A 24,437-nucleotide genomic window follows, 5' to 3' on the forward strand; every position below is an offset into this window, starting at 1 on the left:
TCCTGACTTAAATGAGTTGGCAAGAGCTGTGCAGAAACTTGTAAAGAAGACTGGGCCAAAATTCCTCCAGAATAATTTGAGATACTGATAAAGTCTTACAGAAAATTATTACTTGTTACCCATGGTTTTACATGTTTTTTGTTTTTTTTGGTAAATAAGTAATGACACGGTGTGAAATGTCAAGTGTTGTTGTTCATCTAAGGGCTTTTCTTTTTAATTTTAAGACCTTGCAAGGACCAGATAATGTTTTTTTATTATGTCCTGATATATATATATAGATATATATATATATATATATATATTAGAGCCCGACCGATATATCGGCCGGCCGATATTATCGGCCGATATGAGCTAATTGCATTTAAATCGGCATCGGCGTTTATAACGGCCGATGAAACATGAGAAACAGTCTCATATTCTGCACTCATGTTATGAGTGTTGCATAGTTTGCCCACCAGAGGGCGGTCTGCAGCTCCAGAGTTGCAACAGCGCCAGAAATCCACAAAGAAGAAAGCGATCAGCCAAGCCACCCAGGTGAGTCTGTCGTTCGTCATGTGAAATGATTGTAGATTTAGTTCATACACTGTATATAAAAACGGTGTGGTAGTTCTAGTTAACGGTCCTATCATTATCACTTCTAAATATTCTGTAACATCACTTACAGCAGCTAATGCATTGCTATATTAGATTAGCCACAAAGCTAATACCATGTTTATCAGTGGAAGAGTGCGAACGTTAATAAGAGGTCGAACTATAAAGTTAGCGTTTAGTGCTTATTCTATTGCGGTGTGTTTCCCACATAATGACCGCGTAATGGGCCTTTCACACAGGACGCGGTATGCACAGCGCTTGGCCGCTGGGTTTAGCGTTGCCTTTCAGATACAACGCGATTTGCCCTGCTCTGCGCTATGGCGTAGGCGGAGTTTTAAAAACTTTTAGCGGGAGCTCTTTCATAGTCTGTTGTTCCTCTTTTCGGTCAGCAGCAAACATGTATCTGTCCCGTTGTAAGAAGCGAGCGATAGCGCTAGTCCTGCTGATGAGAATTAAGAGAGAAGCAAGGAAGAAGAGGCTACCCTCAGGCCCAGGGCACAATTTGGTGAATTCAGGCTGGTTACGTTACTCTAACGCTAATATAGCTTCCTTTTTAGCAGGCCCCTTAAATGCTTGCTATTAACTTGTTTGAAGGTGGTTCTTCTCAAAATTGACAGCGGTGTGTTCATGGCACTAACGTTAACCATTTTGATTCAGACTGCACAAAGAGAAGAGGAGAAGATATACGGGTCCGTTGTGAATGTGTCTGTGAGAGCAAATATAGTGTAGTTACAGTAACTACAGTAGGTGCGTCAGAAATGATTAAATCAGAGGGGACATGTAAATAAATGTGAGCTGAACAAGCGCTTTTTTCTTTTCTTTTTTTTTCTTACATATTGTTTCAAAGCAGCTTTACAGACATAACAGGAAAATGTTGAAATAATATTGTTAAATATAAGGAGGTTAATACCTATTGCTTGACAAATAAAAAAATATATATATATTTCTCATTTTTGCCTATGTAGGAGATCCCTGTTTATTATTATTATAACTCTAATGATGACATGAGTAATGATACATGGTGATATTATTAATACACATGCTTATTCTTTCTATGTCTCTCTTTCTGCCTACAGATGGCTGAAAAAGGTGAATGATGTAGCAGCAAAAGTGTGGGACTACTTCTGCAAATACTTTAACTTTAGTATTATAATTTATTTACAGTACACACACAGACTGTTAAAATCAGCTTCAACTGGAAGAAAGTAAAAGTGTTAAATGTTTAAAATCAGACTGTTTTTTGATCGTTAAAAAATATATACTTTTGATGTGCAATTGTTTAGTGATTGAGACCGTAATCTAAGGCTTTTTTTTACATAAATCCCTTCTGGAAAATGGTTTATACAGCCCACATACATAGAACAGGCAGATATTTTGCCATTGAATGTTATGTAAGTGCAGCTTATAGGAAATGGGTCTAATATCCAGTTTATTTTCAAAATCAAAATATCGGCTTATAAATCGGCTCTTTTCGAGTTAATATCGGCATCGGCATCGGCCCCCAAAAATCCATATCGGTCGGGCTCTAATATATATATATATATATATATATATATATATATATATATATATATATATATATATATATATATAATTACAAGACGAAACACTTCAGATCTAAGGCACAGCTCTATGCCAACAGTTTATTGATTAACACTCAAATAAAGTAAATCTGATATGTCTAAATCCAGGCATTGTTTTGTTAAAAGTGAATATTAGGATAATATTCAAAAGTAAATGGAGTTTGGAAGACATGATAATATGCATTCCCTCGAAGACAATTCATCTTAAAAGAACAATGAACATGCATAAACAAAACATCCAAACCCTGCAATTTTGTCAACTGATCTTTGCCTACATATAATCTTTCTTTCAACCTTCACTGATGATGAGATGAAGGTTATTATTTTAGAATGTGACATGTGAATTGGAGTGCACAGAAAAAGACTTGATGGCATCAGCGAACAGTCAACCAGAACAATACCCTAAAATGTGTCTATTCCTTTCTTTTTCCTGCTCTTTCTCAGCGAACAGAGGAGATAGAGAAAGTGTATTTATTTGAGGCTTAATCTGTACATCACATAAAGACAGCAATAAAGAGGCAGCCAATTAGGGATACCGCTGAGGCAGAGAGAACCACGACAATCACACTGCCTGCTAGATTGACCAGGGCTCCGAGACCAGCTCCCACTATGACCTGAGCCAGCTGCACCATGCAGGTAAGAGCTGCGCAGTCCATGCCAGTGCCACGGCTCTCCAGAGCTCGTTCATCACCACCCAATTTCCTTTGCTCCTATGAAAAGAAAAAGAGTTTTGCATTAGAAAAAAAGCTATAATCCTAGACAATTTTCATATGGACGTAAAATAACAGAAACGTCTATAAAGCATTGCAAAAAGAAAATCACAAGAGAGGTTTCTATCATCTGAAGATCTGAAATATCATTTCGGTGAATATCTGTGGATTCTAGGAAACCTTGTAAAGAGCATACCTTGCTCTTAGTTATAAAACGGCATGTTCATAAACTTCCAAGCAAATTTACATTTTGAGCTAACACATAACAGTGAGAACAATTCAAATGCAAGTAACATGCCAAGATGCATCAACATTTTGATTAGAATTCGATCAGAGTTCTAGGGAGGGATTTAGATTGGTAATTGCCTTTTCTGTTTCCTTGCAACTGTATTAGTGCTTCAGACATCTCAGGGATTTTAGATTGAAGCCAAATAAAGTGAAAAATCAATGTTTAAAATAAGTGAAGCATATAGAATTAAGAAACGTTCTTGGTAAATACTTCTTAGGTTTAGTTTTATTTTTTTTAGGGAAAAACGTTGGTGTGTTTGGTGAATGCCAAAGGCAGATCTATTAAACATCAGATTCTACAAAGCGAGCTAATAAAATGATTTAATTTCGAATCAGTATTTATCAGTATCATAGTTTAATGTATTTACATATTCGGTAAATATCATAGTAATAAGTGGAATAATGTTCAGTAAGAATGTTTTTAAAATCACTAAATAAATGCCTTCAGGATGATGGAAGACCCACCATCTTCACATAAGGGTTTATTTTGTGATACTGACCTGCTGAATGTACACTAGCCCTTACTGACAGGCTTTTATAACTCTTGGCATTAGATGCAATAATAAAAAAATATATATAAACAATTTACTTTTTCAAAAGACAGAACCACAAACAAGCTTGGTTTAAACACTCAATTTCACAAAATCTTTTTAAAAAAGTATATTTTCTAGATTAAAGAATTTACAAAACTCTCAATATACTGTTTAAAGGGGTGATTAGAAATAAAAATTTCCTTGATCTTTAGTTATATCAGTTTTAATTTAACGGTCATAATACTCAAATACTGCAAAGGTGATGTCTTCAAATATTAACCTAAAGGTGGAGGAGAATTTAATTTCTAATCCAAAGAAGGTTGCTGAAACTTTTAATCATTATTTCATATCATTAGCTAATAAATTATATAACCAACTTCCAGAGCGGCCTGATTAAGATGCAAGTGAAATCCTTTTATGGGCAACGTGGAATTATTCAAGATTCTTTTTAAGTTGCGACCAGTTTCCAAAAGTGAGGTGGATCTTAAAAGTTTAAATGGAATAAAAATAAATAAAGCTTCTGGGATAGATAATATTCCTGCTAAATTTTTTAGGGGCTCTGCTAGAGTGATTGCTCCTTACGTATCATATATCTTAAATTTATCAGTTGAACAAGGAACAATACCAAGGGAGTTTAAAAGTGCTAGAGTTATACCATTATATAAGAAAGCTTGCAAGTTAAATATGGCTAATTACAGGCCTGTTTTGGAAAGAGTTATCTATGATCAAATTGAAAAATATTGCAGCTACAAGTGATGTCTAAATGTTTTTTAGATGAACTCTCTTTACATGCAGGAAAGACTGAGGCCATTCTCTTTGCATCTAAAATGAAATTAAATGATGATACCTTTTTGATTAAGATTAATGATGTGGAAATGGAGGTTAAAAATGCAGTAGATTATTTGGGCTGTTTAATAGATAATAAATGAACGGGTGATTTTATGGTTAGAAAGTTATTAATAAAAATATGTGGTAAAACTAGGTTTTTAGGGAGGCAAGCTGATTTATTAGATGTTCATTCCTTTTTAACACCATTTCGATTTTGTTCCCTCCTTTTGGTATAGCAGTTGTTCCCAAGTTATGAAAAATAAATTGCAAAAGGCTCAAAACAAATAAGTTCGGATCATGTTAAAAGTGCATTCTCAATCACATTTGCATAGCCAAAGTTTTAAGAAGTTGGGTTTATTGACTGTGGGGAAAAAATTACGTGGTTCCAAGCTATTTAGATAATTACTTTTATATAGTGAGTCAACAGCATTCCTATAAATGTAAGGGTAGTGATTTTAATGTTAGTCCATCTAAATTTAAGAGTTTGGTTGGTAAAAATATGTTTTTATATACTAGTGCTATAGTATGGAATAAATGAACAGTTTCAATAAAGGGAATAAAAGATTTTGAGTTTTAAAAGATTGGTAAAAAGATGAAGATTGATGAAGAAAATATATTTTTTAATTATTATTTGTTTTTGTTTAATTGGTGAATTTTCTCTACTATGTTGATAAAAATTAGATTTTATAATATGATAATGTGTAAATATTATTGCTTTGTCTGTTCTGCACATAGCCATAACTTTTATATTAACATCGAAGGCCGCAATGGAAATAAGCCAAGGACTTTATTGTGTTTTTATCCTCAACAATTTTTCTAAAGTGTACGGGATACTTGTATTTTTTACAGTTTTATAAACTTGTCAAATAAATTTCAATTCAATTCAAAGGTCAGTGCCTGCTTCTACATCACTGCCTGTTTAGCCTCGCCCACCGATTCACGCTTAAATGACGAGAACGGCAAACGTACTTCTACAACGAAATCAAAAGTGATCACTATTGCTTTGTTTGTTGTTACAGATCATTTGATATATATTTAGTATTTATGTTTTTTTTTTTTTTGCCTAAAACACATGGCATAGCAGTGGGTGTTTACTTCTGAGTCTAAAACCCATCAAGCTTATTCAAACAGAGTGTTGATTGGGGAGGGGGGGTAGATTATTACTTCTAAATTGTGCTTTTCAATGTATAAATCTTGATAACATTATAAGTAGAACTCAAACTGAGGATTTTCATGTCCCCTTTAAAATGACTTTTGTCCTCTAGTATAACTGACCTCTTCAGCCTTGTGGTACTCCGAGATGAGGTTGAATGGGATGGTGTAGAGAGTACTGGACATCACTCCAAACACACTGCACAATGTCAGCGTGGCCACAATGTTTGGAAATAGGCCGATCAGACCGGTTCCCAAGCCAAACATGAAGTAGCCTAGGAAGTACAGTCCCTTCAGGCCAATATATGGAAGGAGAAGCCTCTGCACATCTGGATAGACACATATGGAAACCATTAAAGCAGACTCCAACAATAGCCTTCAACACAGGACAAATGGTGAATCGGATGAATAGCTAAAAGATTAACAGATCAGACGTATTCATAATAGTGATAAAATGTCTTCCCTCTGAAAGCGACACATGACTTGAGGCCCTAATTAGAATGACAGGGTGTTGAATAGGATTGTGATTCTCCCATCAAAGCGAAAGACTATGAAAAGGTGTATTATCCAATTTCAAACCGAAACAGACTTGGTAGGGCGATGTATTATCAAACTATAATTGAACAGTCTTTCTTTGGCTGGATGCATTAAGAAAGTGCAGGTTTAATAAAGTCAGGAAGATTGAACAGTTGAGTCATGGTTCAATATTACTCACATGAATAGAGCGCAGAGGAGACGGCGTTGATGCACAGGCCCCAGCAGCCCACTTCAACCCCTCTCTCATACGTCGCATATGAGGTGGAATTGTGTTCAGCATAGGGATTCCCCTTGTACACAATCTAGAGATGAATACACACATCCCAGGGATGTTACATAAGATAAAGCATGCAGCAAGGTGATCCATTAGTCAAATGGGGTAAAATCATGGTAAGTACAGAGCCAGTAAATCTCTCCACAGGTGTCTCTGCTTCCATTATGCTACTCAAGTGAAGTAAAAGAACATCACAAGGCTTTTTCCTTTCAACCACTGCATCTTCTGCTCTGCTGTGATCTTATAGGTTTGTTTTAAGGCTACTGAGAGTTTTAGAAGTCTTATCTCAAATTAGCTTTCAATAAGGTTAACATGCATGCTTAAGTGGTCGTTTTCATTCAAAAGCTCAGGTCATAAGGTTCTTACAGTTCCTTTAATAACCCTCGGCTTTGGAGACATCTTCTTGATTTCATCAAGCCTTTTGTTACTGCTATCACATTGAAAATCTGATCATCTAATACAGCCTGTCAAGTATGTCTGTTCACTGCATCAATTGTGAAATGGCCAATCACTGCCCTGAACATTTGTTCCACACTGTTTAGGTCAGCAGAACACATTTCTGTACACAGTGACCGCCTACAAAGAGACTTACTCATTTATCTCAATTCAGCACTGAATAAACTAGCTGTGGGGGGGGGGGGGGGGGGGGGGGAGATAAAGAAACTGCTATCTTTTAACCACAATTCAGAGATTCTATTGATCTTTTCAGATGCTACTCTTCAGTACTAAACTGAAATCTAATGGCTTGTTAAATGAATAAAGATGAATACGTTTTTAGAGATATGATAGCTTTTCAGAATATAAGAAAATATGTTTTTGTTTTTCTTTCTTTTGTTAAGCTATACTTTTGGCAGTCTGGTTTCTTTCACAATCACAATGGTTACAAAAATGTGTTTAAGTTAGCAGCATCAACAGTTTTTGTTACACTATCATTCTAGTGTATGGTCATTTATTATGTGACACTGACGACTGGAATAATAAAAAATAATGCTGAAAATTCAGTTTTGCCATTACTTGAAAATTAAGAAAATTACTTGAAGTACATTGAAATATATCCCAATAGAAAACAGTTCTTTAAAATTGTAATTATATTTTACAATATTACTGGTGTTTTTGATCAGCATTGGCGAGCATAGGAGTGTTTAAAAAATAAAATAAAAACACATTACGACATCTTACTGGCAGCGATTACTAAGCTAACATGATTTTACGCACAAAAATATATCAAAAGTTTGCCTATAGCAGCTTTACAGTCAGTCATAGTTTAGGGACTTCAACTGAAGGCATTAGTGTGGTGCTGTTACATAAGTGTCAGCATGTGTATTTAATGGCTGTTTTGAGCCCTCTCTTTAAAGATAGGGATGTGCAAACGAAGCACAACCGGCAAATCTAATTCCTCCAACTTCCTCCGTCACCCACCTGCCCCATGAAGTCAGTGAAGAAGAGCATGTTGCACAGGAAGGCCGTCCAGCCTAACAGATGACTCACACACAGACAGCGGTAATGGCTGGGCATGCTAATCATAGCTGACAGCAGAGATTTCAGGGTCATTCTCTTCTGTACCTGAAACAAAGTTATGCACACAGGTTAATACCATCTACTGAAAGGTTCAAAACCTTAATGCGATTACCAATAAATATTTAAGAATACAGCAAAAGTAGATGGTGCATTTAACAAACCAAGCTTATTTGGGTGAGCTATGATATATATAAAACATAGAGATCCTACAGTTGTCTCTGCACATTATACTGGGATAAGAGAACATACTTTAAAACAGAAATAAACTGATGCAATTTGAAGGTTAGTCTAACTATTTCCCTATATGTGCTGATGAAACCCTAATATGGATGTAGATAAGGTCTTGTAATGAATATGGAGATAAAATCCAAGTTTATCACTAAAACTCACCCTCCTGAGGAACAGGAACATTATTTTGCTAATTTTTACTACATAAATGCTCAAATTTAAATATACCATTAAGATACTAGAACAATATATGCATGAAGCACATTATTATTACTATTGTCATTAGGAATTTACTGTTTTACCATGTATTTATATGTACATATACATTATACATGCATTTTCATTTTAAATTTACTGGACATTTTTACGGATGCACATAAAAAATGCTTCTCTAGTGCCAAAATTAAATCTGTCAACCTCACATTTCTCGCTTCGCATCTTCGTTTAGCCTGTTGTACTGATTTAGTGTTTAAACACACTCATGCATGAAAAGTAACTGATGTCTCCTGTAATTTGAATACAATTTCCCTCAGGTATTTACTTACTACTCTCTGCGTTTCATTTGAGAGCTTTATCAGCCTTATTAAGCCAGTGTTCTATCCGTCAGCCTGTGAAACAAGCCTCCCGCCGTCACTGTATTAACAAGAACTAAATATTCTGAACCTTTTGTCCAAGAGCAGAGTTTGGTGGAACAGAACTCTTCCTCAGGCACAGATTGCAGATTTTGTGATGTTTGTCACACAGGATTAGTGAGATTTACAGTTCCCTTATACATTAGTGGCACTACAAATTTGATACGAACATTAAATAAAAGTAAAGTTTGGTCAAAGTTTGTTCAAAGTTACTTTGCTGTTATGCATATAAAACAACACATTTTTAAACCTACTGTATATTCTGATTATATACAGACATTTTATTAGTAACAATAATATCAGCTCACCTGGGTAAATTCATTTTTGTGTGACTGTATATTTCCAATTAATTCTGACAAATTCTTATTAAGGTAAACGCAGTGCCTAACTGCTGTTAAATTGACATTTTCAGCATTAATAAATGGTATATATATACATATATATATATATATATATAATTTACTAATTCAAATACAAAACAGCAGCATTTTTATAGTGGTCTCAGAATTTTTGACTCATTATATGCTGCTATATTATGTTAAATGGTTTTATGGTAAACCTAGGCCTGATTTATTACTTAATGACTTATTAAAATATATTGAGAACTTTGAGAGCCGTGTACATGTTTCACACTTCATAATTAAGTTACACACAATGACCATAATAAGTAATTATAACGTTACTACAAAGTACTGTTCATATGCCATCATTTGTTGCATTTCTAAAAACCGGGAAAAAAGCTTGTGCTGATTTTCAGTATCAACCAAAAGAGGGATTGTTTCTGTGAAAGGCATGAGTATCCAGCGGCCGCCTAATTACAGCTCAAAAAGGCTGATGCACTAAGGTCTGAAACAGGTCATTAAAATGTGAGGGAAAATTGGGTGCAGACTGAAGCCAAGAATAAAAGCCACATGAAAGGGATTCAAGGTAACACAAACGACCAACCTCGCTGCTAGGCTGCTTGACACTGGGCGTGACTGCATTGGCTTCACTCAGGGCAGAGAACGAGCGCTGCCTCATTTCAGGCAGGGGGGGTGGTTCTTTATGTACCGCGCCGTAGCCGTTATGATGTGGTTCTTCCAGGAGCAGCGAGGCGGCTGAACCGTGATCTGTCAGCAGTGGTTTCTCTGGGATGCTGAAAAGGTGCATGGTGAGAAAAATGCCCCAGGTCAACGATGAGAAAAAATAGATAACTTGGTATTCTGAACCCAGTGCGAAACCAAGCGCAGAGTGACCCCAGTCCATGGCTCCAATCAGGTATCCACATGCTCCACCTAGTCCTGCAAGGAAGCACAGCAGATTGCTTTGAAAAATCACACTCGAAAATCAAACCCAATCAAAAGTTTCGATGAGTTGTGCTCGGTTTGTAAAAAACAAAAACCTTCCACAACTGTAAGATGAAGCACTAAAAGTACTTTTAACAAGGGTTGTTCTCGTTTTAGGAATGAATAAATATGTATAAGCAACACCAATTACAACAGTAACCTTTATAATGGAATAATGTGCACGAGGCAATGGAAGCTTATTTACAATGCAATGGAAATATAATTTTACAGATTCTTGAAACCTCTTTCTTGCCATTATATATAAAAAGAATGTTTCTGTCACATTAAATTGGGTGGTATTGGTGCAGTGGATAAGACACATGCCATTGGTGTGAGAGACCCGGGTTCGAATCCACTGCAAGACACCAATATGTCTCTGAGCAAGACACTTAACCCCTAGTTGCTCCAGAGGCATGCGACCTCTGACGTATATAGCAATTGTAAGTCGCTTTGGATAAAAGCGTCAGCTAAATGAAATGAATGAAATATGTTAGGAATGTTGATTTATCTATTATTCACTTCAGCGACTGAATTGAAACCACAGAATGATTTTCTTTCTTCATATATTGAATCAGCAGGAAATCTTTCAGACATCACACACGTGTTAAATACAGAAGCCCTTGTGTTTTTCTGCTGGAGCTGCTGACAGCAGTTATGGCGTGACAGGGTTTGTCATAACATGGCTGTGCCATTGTTTTTTTGTTTTTTTTTACCTAAACCTCACTTCAGCCTACAAGATGTTGTTTAGGTCTTAGCATGTGAAACAAAAGGGAAAGCCTCACAATAAAGACATCGTAAGTACCTTATTTAAGTAATGTTATCATATATGACAATGCTGGTAAAAGCATGGTCAGATATTACACAACTGTGGACAAGAGATGTATTTTTAACTTTCTTATTGTAAGGACAAAGCAACAATTTTTTTTTTTTTAAGATACAATAATGTTCATAGGTTTGGGGTCTGTTATGCGGACAAAGGCTGCATTTATATAATTTAAATATTACAATTTAAAGTTAAAAATTTTAAAAATCCCATTTATTCATTTTATTTTCATCATCATTACTCTGGTCTTCAGGGTCACATGATCCTTCAGAAATCGTTTGAATATGCTGGTTTGCTGCTCAAGAAACATTTCATATTATCATCCTCAAGGTTAAAATTTTTTTAAAAGTTTAATATGGTTGATTCTTTGATGAATAAAACCTCCAAAAGCATTTACAGTAATTAAATCATGTCTGTATTTATATAACAGTATAATCAATATATACACTAATAAACAAAAAAAATCTAAATAGATATTATGATAGATATTGTGAACTTAAGAAGTATCATGTTGCAGTTTGAAGACAGGTGGTTAATATACAGAAAAACAAATACAATTCTTCTTCTTCAAAAAAAAAAACTTCAAGTGATTAATTATAAGGTTGACATTTGCTAATGTTAATGTTACATTGCAGGGTATATTTTTTTCAGTAAAAGTATACCAACAACAACAAAAAACAACTGTGTATGGAAGGTTACGCACAATTACACACAAACACCCACCCAGCCCTGAGCCCCAGGAGTGATCCAGTCATGTGGCTCTGAAACTCTCAGCTCCAACCCATGATCTCAGCACATGACTGGGCCTGTTTGGATTAGGATACTATGAGTGCACACCGACCCCTTCGGTGTCTGAGCACCAGGAGCAGACAGACACAAAATCACACTTTTTTTTTTTTTTTTTTTACTATAAATGGGTGAGGAAATAACCAATTTCACAAAAGTACTTGAAGTTCAGTCGAAATAAAACACTTGGAAGCTTTCAAAAGTGCCTCTACCAAAAAAAAAAAAAAAAACACCATTTGTACAAAACAAATGCTGTCAGTCAGCTTCACATTGCTTTCACACCAGCACAAAAATGGTTAACACTGCAACATTTAGGCACATCAGTCTGGCTTTATGTCATAATGCACAACATCTCCACAGCAACAGAAGAGTCAGAAGACACAAAGAGGTGTTGATTATGGCATTGTCAAGGTAACTATACAGCTTTTAAGAAATTTCTGAAGTTTTAAAAGCTATTATTTCTTTGCTACATTCAGCTTGTTTTGCAAAGAAATTCACATTCATTCAGTGCATTTAAAAACATCAATAAAGGCATATTTTTTCATCATGTGAAGCAAGGCAAATGTTGCTTCTTACCTGTGAGTAAGGCATGATAATGAAGCCCTCTCTCCTTATCACGATGAGAACACACGTCAAACAAATAAGCTTTAATGGGTCCGTCAATGAAGTCCGCCGCAAAGTCAAACATCACCACTCCAAACATGACCACTACGATCGCCCATGTCCTTTTAACATTTCTGTCCTCTAGTACAGCTGGAGGAGAGAAACAACATCATGTTTAGTTTCATCAAAAGCACATTATGCATCAAATGCTAATAAATACTATTGAATATAACTTTTTAGAAATGTCGAAACTTAAGGTCCATTGCTCAGGAGACAAAACTCCTATTTTGTAGTCTTTTGTAATGCATAAATAACTAAATAAACTACTAATTATTAAAAGTGTGACTGTTAAAATTTTTTGCCAAACACGTAATTGTAGTAATGAAAACAGTTGTTTTCTTCAGTATTTTAAATGTGTATGCTTGGTAAATTAACAAGTACTCTTTATTGCAAATACTTACAATTCTATATTTGTAGTATTTAATAGGAACTATGGTAGGAAATAGATAAAGATTCCCATAATGCTGTGAAAAAAAAACTAAACAAAACCAAAAAACATGCAATGTCCAGCTACTATTTTTGACTCACATCTCCTTGCTCATTAAAAAAAGCTATTTGATATAATGTGAAAAATACAGAAGGAGAGAAAAAATTAATTCTTCAACCTAACAATATCTTTAATGGTCAAGGGAGAGCAAATTTAATTTGCTAACCATTTTTAAAAATGCATTGCCAGCTGTAGATTCTTTAACTACCAGCCTAGACACAAGTAACTTGACCGATCCATCATTTATTTAGGCTGCACCTACCTGATGTGACCGCATCTCCATTTAAAAATAAAGTCAGGCCAACTAACATCATAATCCCGAGCAAGAGTATGTATGGTCGCCTTCGGCCCCATGGGGACCTACAGTAGTCGCTTGCCGAGCCGATGACAGGCTGCAGGATAAAACCCAAAACAGGGCTGATGAACCACACCAGGCTGTACAAGCGCTTGGGGAGTCCAACGCTCAGCAACACAGGCGTGACAAAAGCTGCCTCTACGGCATAGCAGAATTCCCTTCCAAACATGGCCATGCCGTGCATGATAAGCCTTCCTCTGGAGCGCTTCGGAGGCTCCACCGCTCCAAACACAGCTGTTTCCATGCAGTCCAAATAGTCCTCTTTCTGCCCCGACTCCACCGGGTATTGCTCCATGGATGCGATCGGGCTGTCCGGTGCGGAGAACCTGCAAGGCTGGTCCTCGGTTAGAAGAGTCATGGTGGTCGGTCTTGAAACTCTTAATTCCTACTGCATAGTTGAGCGATAAAGCTCTAAACTAGTATTTACAACGTCAGCTGAGCGGCGAACAAAAAGAGGAGGTCGTCTGGTTGAGATCAAGAAAGTAAGCCTCGCTTTTTTTTCTTCTTCTTGTTTTTGTTGCCAAAGGCCGCTGGTGGAGTCGGTTGTAAGCACGTGACAAAGATTATGAGCGGTGGATGTTCTTCTCTTGCTCCTGCTGGGTTACAACAGGTTAGAAGTTCAGAACTAACAATTCGTGGTTAATGTAATAGCACATATCTATCAGATAAAGAGAACAGTAGAGTGTTTGGGGGAACGGAAACGTTAGAAAAAGTTTAATGTAGTCCTAACAATTATCCTTTTGTGGTCTTGCATGGCAGGGTGGCCCATTAGGGGTAAATCAAGTGACGTGCACCATGTGATTCCTCGGCCGACGGCTTCAAGGGGGTTGGAAAGAAAAGGCAATGCATTTAAAGCGGAGTCAAAGCACACAACCCCACGCAATGCTGCCTCTCCATTCACACGACTATCTCCTGCTGCTTTGGTTTACTCAAATCTGTCATGAGACTTTCACTGAGGCTCTTCAAAAAAATCATGTGAGCTTCTTACGGAAACATCACCCACTCTCTCCCTCGGACTTAATCTTCAGAGGTCGAGCTGTGGATCACAGGGAGCCGGTCAGATGTTGTCACATGCATTAAAATACCACATTCCACACATATCTTCTACGTGAATGAGAACTGATTTCAGGCTAGAGTAGTTATGAAATAGCTTTATGCAACTCATTCTTTGGGTTTACTAATAGTATTTGAATTGAGAAAAGAGGATTGAGTATGTTATCAAAAGAAGCATTGTTTGAAGCCAGATACAGTCTTTAAAGTCTCATTTTCATTATTTTGATCACAATCTTCAAGGATAAGAAAATGTGTCTTGATCTCTATGGTCTCTTTTATTAATTTTGAAAATACACTACTGTTTAAAAGTTTGGGCTCGGTAACAGAAATGAATGCTTTCATTGAGAAAAGATGCATTACATTGAAGTCACAGTAAAGACATTTATAATGTTACAAAGCATTTCTGTGACCACACAAAAACGGCCACCTGTATCATAATAAAGACCACTACGTTGTTCACCAAATGTTACACTTTAATACAAGTTATATTATTATGGCAGAAATCTTCACCTTAAGCTGAATCATTAATTGGTTTTATCCTCATACCATTATCTTAGGTCATCAGCACTCCCTAATAATTAGGCAAAGGCAAATATTTCACTCTATTAATTAGTCTATGACTCACACTGAGCACTTCTTGCTGAAGACACTTATTAGTCAAGTATTTCAATTCACAACCAAAAGTGGTACACTTTAATCAACTGTAAATAAAATGCCTTCAACCATACCATTTATTCAAAATGGTCTTAAAAGAAGTGAATGTGAAATATCTTTGCTGAAAGAATGATGCAATTACTGACAAATATTTTTGGATGTTAAGATTAAGACATAATGTTTGCAATAGGCTTTAATTATGCTGCAATTACAAATTAGTTTAATTTTGAGTAATTTTTTACTCAAAAGCCCAGGATCATTTAGTCCACTGCAGCACCCAGTGATTCACAAGGGACGGTAATTTTGTTCTGAAATGCCCCCTCACACTCACTCAACAAGACGGAGGAGTTCAAGAGCTCAGATTCCCGCGCTGCATCATTGGCCACAGAGTTTAATGATTCTCCAGTCAGAGTCTTTGATTTACAGACGCGCTTTGGCTTCGTTACACTCTGCAATACCGGCAGATAAGAGCTGTTCTATTTGTGCTTGCTCGAACCCGTACTCCTTCAGCACTGAGCGAGTGTGCTCTCCGATGAAGGGGTCCCGGGAGTGACAGGGCTCCGCAGGGGAGCGGGACAGAACGGGTGCAGGTCGAGGGCTAATTTCCCCCTGAGAGTCCTTGAAGAATGACCCCCGTGCCTGGTTGTGGGGGTGAGAGAGTACCTCATCAAAAGACAGCACAGGGGTGACACAGGCATCTGTCCCGTCAAAGACTCGAATCCACTCCTCCTGCGTCTTGCTGGCAAACACCCGGGTGAATGTTTGCCTTAGCTGCGGCCAATCCGATACACTCATTTGTGCGGGCAGGTCAGCCTCGTATAAGCCCAAACCTGTAGGTGTGAGAGAGAATTATATGAGGGAGATAAAAATAAATTAAAAAGAGGAAAAAAATCAATAAAGGAGTATAGAGGACAAAGATCAAAGAGATCATGAAGGACTATGAATCCAGAAGCCATTAGTGCATTACACTGGCCACAGCAGGTGACTTATGAGACATACTTTTATTATGGTTTCAAAGCAAGATTAAGCACTTGGGTCATCAGGGTGTAGGATGAATCCCTATGCACATACAAATGAAGCATCCTGTGGCTCCTTCCTAATCTTTGCATGCCTGTGCAAAATCGACAACCATATAGACAGAACAATGTGACCCTGAGAACCTTGTGGTAAATTGTACTTCAATGTCATTCAGGTTTATTTCAGGTGAATTTAAAGCATCTAGATGTTCAGATGTGCAGTGCGTACAGTGTTCAGAGAAATAAAATTATATTTATATTATATAATTATATAAATATATAAACTAAGAAAATAAAACGCATAAATAAAAGAATATTTAATAGATAAAGAAAAAAAATGCAAAAAAAAGAAAAGGGATGAAAATAATAAAGAACATATGCAAACAATGCAAAAATATTAGAACAGCAATATAAGTATTAACCCCATAAAGGGCAAAAATAGGAGAATAAATAGAATTAAAATGAACAAGAAAATAAAATAGCAAGATGTGAATAGAAAAAAATACAAATCTTAAAATGCAAAAATTAGAACACACACAATATTTTATATGAAAACAATAAGAAAATGAAATGAACAAAATGAGATCAGACAAAAAAATTATATATATATAATTAAAAAGAATAAGAAATAAAATGTAAAAAATGTTAAAATAACAAAATTCTAAACTAAAAACAAAAGTTTCTAAGATTTTTTTATTTATTTGAGTATTTGCACATCATTTTTTCCGATCCTGTTTTTTTAATATGTATTTTCCACATCAAGATCAACTTTAGTAACCATATTTCAAATTAAGAGTAACCATAATGGATCTTTTTAAACATCTATGGTGACTAATAATATCTTTATGAATGAAAAAAAGAGTGGAACTTCAGGTGTTTGAGTCACTGCCTGTAAACACTTCAGATTTTTCCATTAACAAAAAACTAAATGTCCTCAGACAGCTATTCTGACTGAGACAGCAAACATTCATAGCTATTCACACCATGAGAACGTCCAGTATATTCTGAAGATGACACTACAGGACCATATTAAGAAGAAATATAATACACTGACCTTGAATAAGCTGTTGATAGAACTGAGGCTCAATCGCTCCCACTGCCATGTACTTTCCATCAGACGTACGGTACGTGTCATAGAACGGAGCACCACTATCCAGCAAGTTTTCCCCACGTGGACGATTCCACAGGCCGAGGCTTCGGGACTTCCACATGAAGGAGCCGACATATGCTGCACCTTCAACCTACACATAAATACAAGCATCACTCATTTAACCCATTATTCGCCACAATTCTATCATACTGAATTTTAAGTATAGAGCAGCAGGGTGCTTGCCAATAAGCAGGGCTACATCCTCATCAGGGGCAGCTGGAGTTGTATTTATAAATCGCATACATTTACATACTCGAATGCACTGAATAAGATAGAAATATGGTATGGCAGGGGGAGATTTAACCAACTTTGTAATACAAGCACACCACAGTGTAAGGTTTGCAGTAGTTTGATTTCTACATCATGGCACAGCATGACTCAAAAGCAGCCATATCATGAGTAATCAACATGTCTTTGATCTTTTATGCATAATAAAGCTTGATGTCCTATGAAAACAATGTAACCTTCAGATGAAAAGAGCATTTATCTAAACTAATCATCAAAAACGAAGTTAATACTGTACTGAATACATCACATAAATATCAGTCCATGCTTATGAAAAATTGATTACATTTATTTTTAATAAAAGGTCCCTGATCTTTCTGTCTGATTTACAGAGTTTGTGTGGCGTATTTCAGCACTGACTTTATGAACCAGGCACAATGTAATGCTGTACAGTCTTCACAAAGGCTGTTATTGAAGGATGGGGAAAGCAAAAACTATGTTTTACACAATAATAAACAAATAAAGGTTGTGTGAGCAGTGGCAGGGGAAGCAACGCATGCAGTTAATAACATGCAATGGGGACATTTCTCAAAGGGGCAGCAGTTATAAAAATAAAGGCTGTTTACTTCAGAGAAAGGGTGAAAAATTTGAATGTGACTGTCTTGATCAAATAAACTCACTAGCATAAGTAGACTTATGTTAAATATGTATGACATCACTTGACCCCTTTAAAGAATTATGGCACTTAGATCTTGAACTGAATCATTTGATGACAAATTTGGCATCAAGGCTGAGGTTAAAGGGTCAGAAGCAAGTGTTCCAGAAACGTTTTCACGGATGAAAGGAAATGTTTGTAGGTCAAATCCTCCAGACTGATGCATCTACATGCATTTCAAAGACTATGCCCTTTCAAAATGAACTTTAATGTGGATATACTTCTTATATTTCCCAGTTAAAGCAGCCTTCAAAAAGACAATGACAATCTGGGTTTCTATTTGTGCATGTGATCGGCCTGACCACCAACAAGCCACTCTCCCAGAAGACACCTGTCGCTTGGCATAATTACTGAATATGTTATGATATGCCTCAAAAAACTATTTCTTCATACTTCCACTTTTCATATCGTTAAGAAAAAGACCCATGTATCAACGTGGAATATTTAACTTTAGTTCTATAAATATAATGAGGACGTGTATAATGTTTTATTACGGTTAATTTGTCTGGATGTAAATGTGAAGACAACAGTGGTCAAACAATATTTGGGATTTAAACTGACATTGCCCAAAAACAAATGTTGCATAACAATTATGAAATGCTGATAAAACACCCAGGTAATCTCTTTAATTTTCTAATAAGTATTTAAATTAAAAACCTCAAAGTTTGCAGGGTATAATACATCCAAATGGGCATGCAAGTGAAACACTATTTGCCTGCCTTGTGGGTTAATAACACTGACGTCGCTAAAAGCGGCTGTCAGTATCAAACGACAGGTTTTATCAGAAAGCGGCAAGGTGACTCTCACGGGAATGTGCTTCAGATATCTTTACTGCCTAACAGGCAAACATCTAATCATCATTACCACAGCTCCTGCCCACACTGACATTAGCTTGGAGCACACACAGCTAAACTCTCCTCTAGCACTGCAGTTCTGCTCCAGGTCTGAACTGCTAATGTGAGAGGTGCTTCAATATTGGATTTTCACATATTACGCTTTATATTTACCACTGTTTATTTCCTTAAGAGCTTAAAGTGGCAGAGATCAAACGGTGTTAGAGTATTACATAACCTCAGTCGAATTGAAGCTCCATTGTCTGGTTGAGGTTTTCTAACACATAAAAATCCACTTAGGGCTGAGTGAAATGTCATATTTAATTAACAAGCAGAATAGCAATTGCCAATCCTTTTTTTTTTTTCAGCAGAGAAAACCTAGTGCATCATGACAAAACAGGCCATTTAAAGAACTGACCAATGTGTCAGCAAACCTTAAACTGCTTCCACAAAGACCAACAGGGTTAACACACAGATTTAACACAGCAAGTGTGAACTAGACTTGATGTGTGCTGGATGACTCAACACAAAAGGATCACTAGAGCAATTATTAGTATGGAAAGAAAATATTGCAATTGTCAAATGTAATTATACACATCAAATGACATAAACAGTGCCTTGCAAAAGTATTCATACCCTTTCTTTTTTTCTTCTTCACATTCTATTATTTTGCAGCCTTCTGTTAAACAGCTTTAAATAACTTTTTTTTTTCACACCAATCTACACTTCACACCATTATGAAAAATGCACAAAACAGGTAAGTAACAAATTTATTAGAACTAAAAAAAAAAAACTGAAATAATTCCTTTAAATAATTTTTTGGACACTTGAAATTTATCTCAGGAGCATTCATATCGCTTGTAGATGTTATTACACTTCAAACGGAGTTAACCTGTGACAAATTCAATTGGATGGGAAAAAAAAGGTTCTGCTGCATTGAAGGTTGACAGAAGCATGTAGCCAACATTATCCAGAACAGAAGAAATATGGAACAACCAGGACTCTTCCTAGAGCTGGCCTCCTGGCCAAACTGAGCAACGGATTGAGAAGCGCCTTAGACTAGAGACACCTTAAGAACTCCTAGATTGTGAGAAACAACATTCTCTGATCTGATGAACCTCAATCCCAAGAATCATGTATGGAGGAAACCAGGCACAGATCATCACAAAGTGTGCTGCCTCATGCTGTGGGGCTGTTTTCAGCAGCAGGGACTGAGGAACTCGTCAGAGTAGAAGGACAGCTCAACACAGCAAAATATAGAGATATCCTTAATGAAAATCTTGTTCAGTGCATTCAGAACTTCAGACTTTCCAACCTGGACAATGACCCTATGCACACAGCAAGAGTGACTTATAGACAACTCTGTCAAAGTCCTTGAGTGGCCCAGCCAGATCCTGAGCTCGAAGTTGAACCCAATCAAACATTTCTGGAGAAACGTGTCTGCCAGCCCCCATTCAAACTGACAGAGCTTGAGAGATGAAGAGGTGAGGAGAAGAGTGGCAGATATTTGCCAAAAGCAAATGTGCAAAACTTGTCGCATCGTACCCCAAAAAACATGAAGCTTTAAAGATGCTTCAACTATGTACTGAGTTAAGGGTATGAATACTTAAGCAATGTATTTATTTTAGTATTTTATTTTTAATAAATTTGCACAGATCTGTTTTGTGCTTTCTCATTATGGTGTACAGTGTGTAGACTGAATTAACATAAAGCAGCAACATAAAATGTGAAAAAAATGAAGGGGTATAAATACTTTCACAAGGCACTGTGTTTAATAAATATGACAATACTCCTTTATTATTACTTAGCTTGTTAAGTCACTATGCAAAGTCTTCAGAGTGATGCCAACTATAAATCAATGTATAAAACTATTAAAATTAGCCTTATACTGTAATCATTACAAGCACACGCTGTGATTGCTACCTAGCATTGCATGTTTGTTTGCATCTGCTTAACTGAATATACGAATATATGACTTTAAACACATAACATGTATGTGTTGTATTATAGCTGTATATTAGTACCATAAGGACATTACTCTGATACACTCACTGCCTAATAACAGAATACTTCCTAACTGAAAAAACTGAAACTTTTCTGGAAAGCTGAGTGTTATGTCAATTAACTTGAATTAAGTTTTCCTTTTTATTTATTTTCCCTTTTATGTTAACTTTATATTGAAGCTACATCATTCGATTCTCTTGCTGATCTCCAGTAGATGTAGACTTTAGAGACTCTCAACATGGAAGTGCTCCAAGAACACAATATGAGCTCTTGAGCAAACACTTTCCTTTAGAAAATGTCAGATGCTCACAGACGAATGCCATTTTTACAAACGTCAATATCAGTAGGCAATATGAGAGTGTTTATAATCAACCACTGTGACGATTTGTTTTTATATAATTAAAACATTTTAATAATGGTTAAAACTATAGGAGAAGACCAATGAAGCATGAGAATCTCAGCGAGCTGTAAAATGGTATGAATATTTCAATTTCTAATGCTTGAGAGATCTACTCCCCTAAAGTTTTTATACTTTATTAATTAGCAAGCATTAATGATGAGCTTTGCGACTAAATATTTCATAGTTTCAACCACAGGTCCAAATTCAAAGTAGGTTCAAAGTGAATAACAGTACGTTGATATGGAGGAACATTTAGGCTCTCAAGGACCCAATGGAGAATAGGCTTGAACACAATATTTGCAATTCCTTACTAAATGGGTCATCCTTACTTGGAAAATAACAACTCTAACAGTACTCACATGTAGCGATGTTGCTGAAAACAGATAGTGCCAATCAGGGGTGCTGCTGAGGATTTTGGGCCCCATGAAAAGAATCTTGACAGGGCCCCCAACACAGCTGAGTTAATATTATTAATTTACATAAATCATGCTCTTTTATGGTATTTTGAATATCATTCTCATATATTTAAGTCAATCAGATAATTGAACTCCATCCCATATCCACACCTGTAATTTGTCCTCTGTAATACTGCACTACTTCAGTACTGTATAATGTATATACTGTGCATAGCTGTACATGTGTCATATAGTGTATTCACATATATTTATATTTGTACTGTACACTGGCAATGACAATAAAGTTAATCTAATCTAACCTAATATCTTTAACATGATGGTTGAAATGTAACGGAAACACTGAAGTGCGTTTGAGAAAATTGAGTTCCCTTATCATGCACTTTAAACACTAGAACGGCCACCAGCAGTCATTTTAACCGCAACATTTAAACTTATGTTAATTATCTTTAACACTAGTTTAAGAAATTTGCATTGTCAATAACTTTGTCTAAATAAATCACAAAGCCTTGCTGCTCCCTGACTTTTCCTAAAACTACACGAATATTCATTAAAAGTAGTTTAAATATTTATTGTGTGAATAAAAACAGAAATATAATCATTTCTACCTATAACGTCCACAGGCAGTCATTTTGCGCTGTTTAAATTGAGTTTTGCCGATGGTCTGGATCAGACAATGTGAAAGTATTATGTGAAGATGGTTGGCAGAGATTAATCATGCTGTATTTGACAATATAGGGGACAGTGTAGTAATACAACTCCACATCATCTTCAAGAGATGCACTGAATCCTCACAAACAGCTGATAGTTTGAGTTCATGAAGTTAGATTGCTTGCAAGACAGGTGCAACAGCGTGGACCGCAGCAGGGTGCTGAAAGTGGGCGCCGCCTCGTACAAAGATGCCGACACCGGATGCATGTGAGGCAAGGGCGTGCACCCTCTGCACCCTGCTCTATCGAAATGTGCCAACTTATCGAAAAATGCTACAGTAGAGACCTAGGGCCTCGTGTACAAAGCGTGCGTACGCACAGAAAAGTGCCGTAGACTACGATCATTGTCACGGGCGGTCCACTAACAATTTAGGCCTAATAACAAACCCACCTTTAATTGTGAAATATTGGGTAACATGCTGTCGACCCTTTGCCTCTTTCACTTCTCTTATTTTTTTCTCTTTCCGTTTTTGACTTCCAGATTTTTGAGGCATTTTCACATTCTCTGTCAAGTTGAATCTGCCGGCGCTATTGTGTTGCCTTGGTTACTGGATACAATTTGGGCGGACTGAACCATTTTATGATAATCGAGAGGGGGAGAGGGGCCCACGGACGTTTGTTTCCTAAACAAATACATTATTGACACCAGGAAACAGAAATTAGAATAAATTATAGTTAATAATTTTTACTATCAAATATTTTTTTTTTTCCACGTCCCTAAAGCCAGATTCCGTGTCCAGAGATCGGGTCGTCGGGGGTCTCGCCTTCGACTGTCGCCCGATCCTCTATGCACCGGCCCCTTACGCTCCCTCCTGCAGGTGTCCGAGGCCATGGTTCTCAGTCGGAAAAGGGTGGATTGCCCACTTCAGGTTGGTGGAGAGTTCCTGCCTCAAGTGGAGGAGTTCAGGTATCTTGGAGTCTTGTTCACGAGTGAGGGAAGGATGGAACGTGAGATTGACAGACGGATCGGTGCAGCTTCTGCAGTAATGCGGTCGCTGTACCGGTCTGTCGTGGTGAAGAAGGAGCTGAGCTGTAAGGCAAAGCTCTCGATTTACCGGTCAATCTACGTTCCTACTCTCACCTATGGTCATGAGCTGTGGGTCATGACCGAAAGGACAAGATCCCGGATACAGGCGGCCGAAATGAGCTTTCTCCGTCGGGTGGCTGGGCGCTCCCTTAGAGATAGGGTGAGAAGCTCGGTCACTCGGGAGGAGCTCAGAGTAGAGCCGTTGCTCCTCCACATCGAGAGGAGCCAGCTGAGGTGGCTCGGGCATCTATTTCGGATGCCTCCTGGACGCCTTCCCAGGGAGGTGTTCCAGGCACGTCTCACCGGGAGGAGGCCCCGGGGAAGACCTAGGACACGCTGGAGGGACTATGTCTCCCGGCTGGCCTGGGAACGCCTCGGGGTCCCCCGGAAGAGCTGGAGGAAGTGGCTAGGGAGAGGGAAGTCTGGGCGTCTCTGCTTAGACTGTTGCCCCCGCGACCCGGCCCCGGATAAGCGGAAGATGATGGATGGATGGATGGATGGATATTTTTTTTTAGCACCACAATTTTATTGGGGGCTTCTCTGGGCCACCTCTTAGTCATGGGCCCTGAGAATCGTCATCGTTTACCCCCCTTTACAGCGCCCCGGGTGCCAATATAAGCAACTTGAAAGGAAAAACCAAGCAATTATTGTAAAATCCAGATTGCAGAATTGTATCGAGATAAACCAGGCTTGTAATTGCCCCATTCCATGCAGTGGCTGGTCAAAACAACAAGAGGAAAAGGATTTTTAGCACGGTGGGAGGAAAAACAATTCATGACACTCAGTATGATATAAATTTGATTGTATGGATTGAAAGTAAGCCAGCACAAATGCTTCTTTTTCCAGTCACTCAATTGGCTTCAGCTAACCAGCCGACGAAAAACAATCACATTCAAAATAGTCTGTTCAGAGTTTCAGATTTGT

The 24,437-nt window shown here is 37.2% G+C and overlaps 2 protein-coding genes across 2 annotated transcripts in view; both read right to left on the minus strand.

The window, feature by feature from the left end:
• Positions 1-2,209: 2,209 nt before the first annotated feature.
• LOC113038639 (membrane-associated transporter protein-like) lies at positions 2,210-14,073 on the minus strand. Its single transcript, XM_026196232.1, has 7 exons — positions 13,221-14,073; positions 12,385-12,561; positions 9,820-10,154; positions 7,916-8,059; positions 6,401-6,524; positions 5,809-6,014; positions 2,210-2,884 (listed from the first exon to the last, which is right to left on the minus strand). The coding sequence occupies exons 1-7, from the start codon at positions 13,669-13,671 to the stop codon at positions 2,669-2,671; spliced, it is 1,653 nt and encodes a 550-aa protein (XP_026052017.1). The 5' UTR covers positions 13,672-14,073; the 3' UTR covers positions 2,210-2,668.
• A 748-nt stretch (positions 14,074-14,821) lies between these two features.
• LOC113038647 (alpha-methylacyl-CoA racemase-like) overlaps positions 14,822-24,437 on the minus strand; it is a 12,700-nt gene continuing 3,084 nt past the window's right edge. The window contains exons 5-6 of the mRNA XM_026196242.1: positions 17,091-17,277; positions 14,822-15,850 (exon numbers count right to left, since the gene is read on the minus strand). Of these exons, the coding sequence (XP_026052027.1) occupies positions 15,441-15,850; positions 17,091-17,277 (597 nt within the window). The 3' untranslated portion in view covers positions 14,822-15,440. The remainder of the gene's footprint in view (positions 15,851-17,090; positions 17,278-24,437) is intronic.

The sequence above is a fragment of the Carassius auratus genome, chromosome 21, assembly GCF_003368295.1.
Source record: "Carassius auratus strain Wakin chromosome 21, ASM336829v1, whole genome shotgun sequence".
In the NCBI taxonomy this organism is placed as follows: Eukaryota; Metazoa; Chordata; class Actinopteri; order Cypriniformes; family Cyprinidae; genus Carassius; species Carassius auratus.

What these genes read in the sequence shown, in the direction of transcription:
- LOC113038639 (XM_026196232.1), bottom strand. Translation starts at nt 13,671, where the DNA reads ATGACTCTTCTAACCGAGGACCAGCCTTGCAGGTTCTCCGCACCGGAC. An exon ending in TTATCATGCCTTACTCACAG is followed by an intron (nt 10,155 to 12,384) that starts GTAAGAAGCAAC and finishes GCTTCCTTGCAG; the next exon opens with GACTAGGTGGAGCATGTGGA. An exon ending in TCACTGACTTCATGGGGCAG is followed by an intron (nt 6,525 to 7,915) that starts GTGGGTGACGGA and finishes ATTCATCTCTAG; the next exon opens with ATTGTGTACAAGGGGAATCC.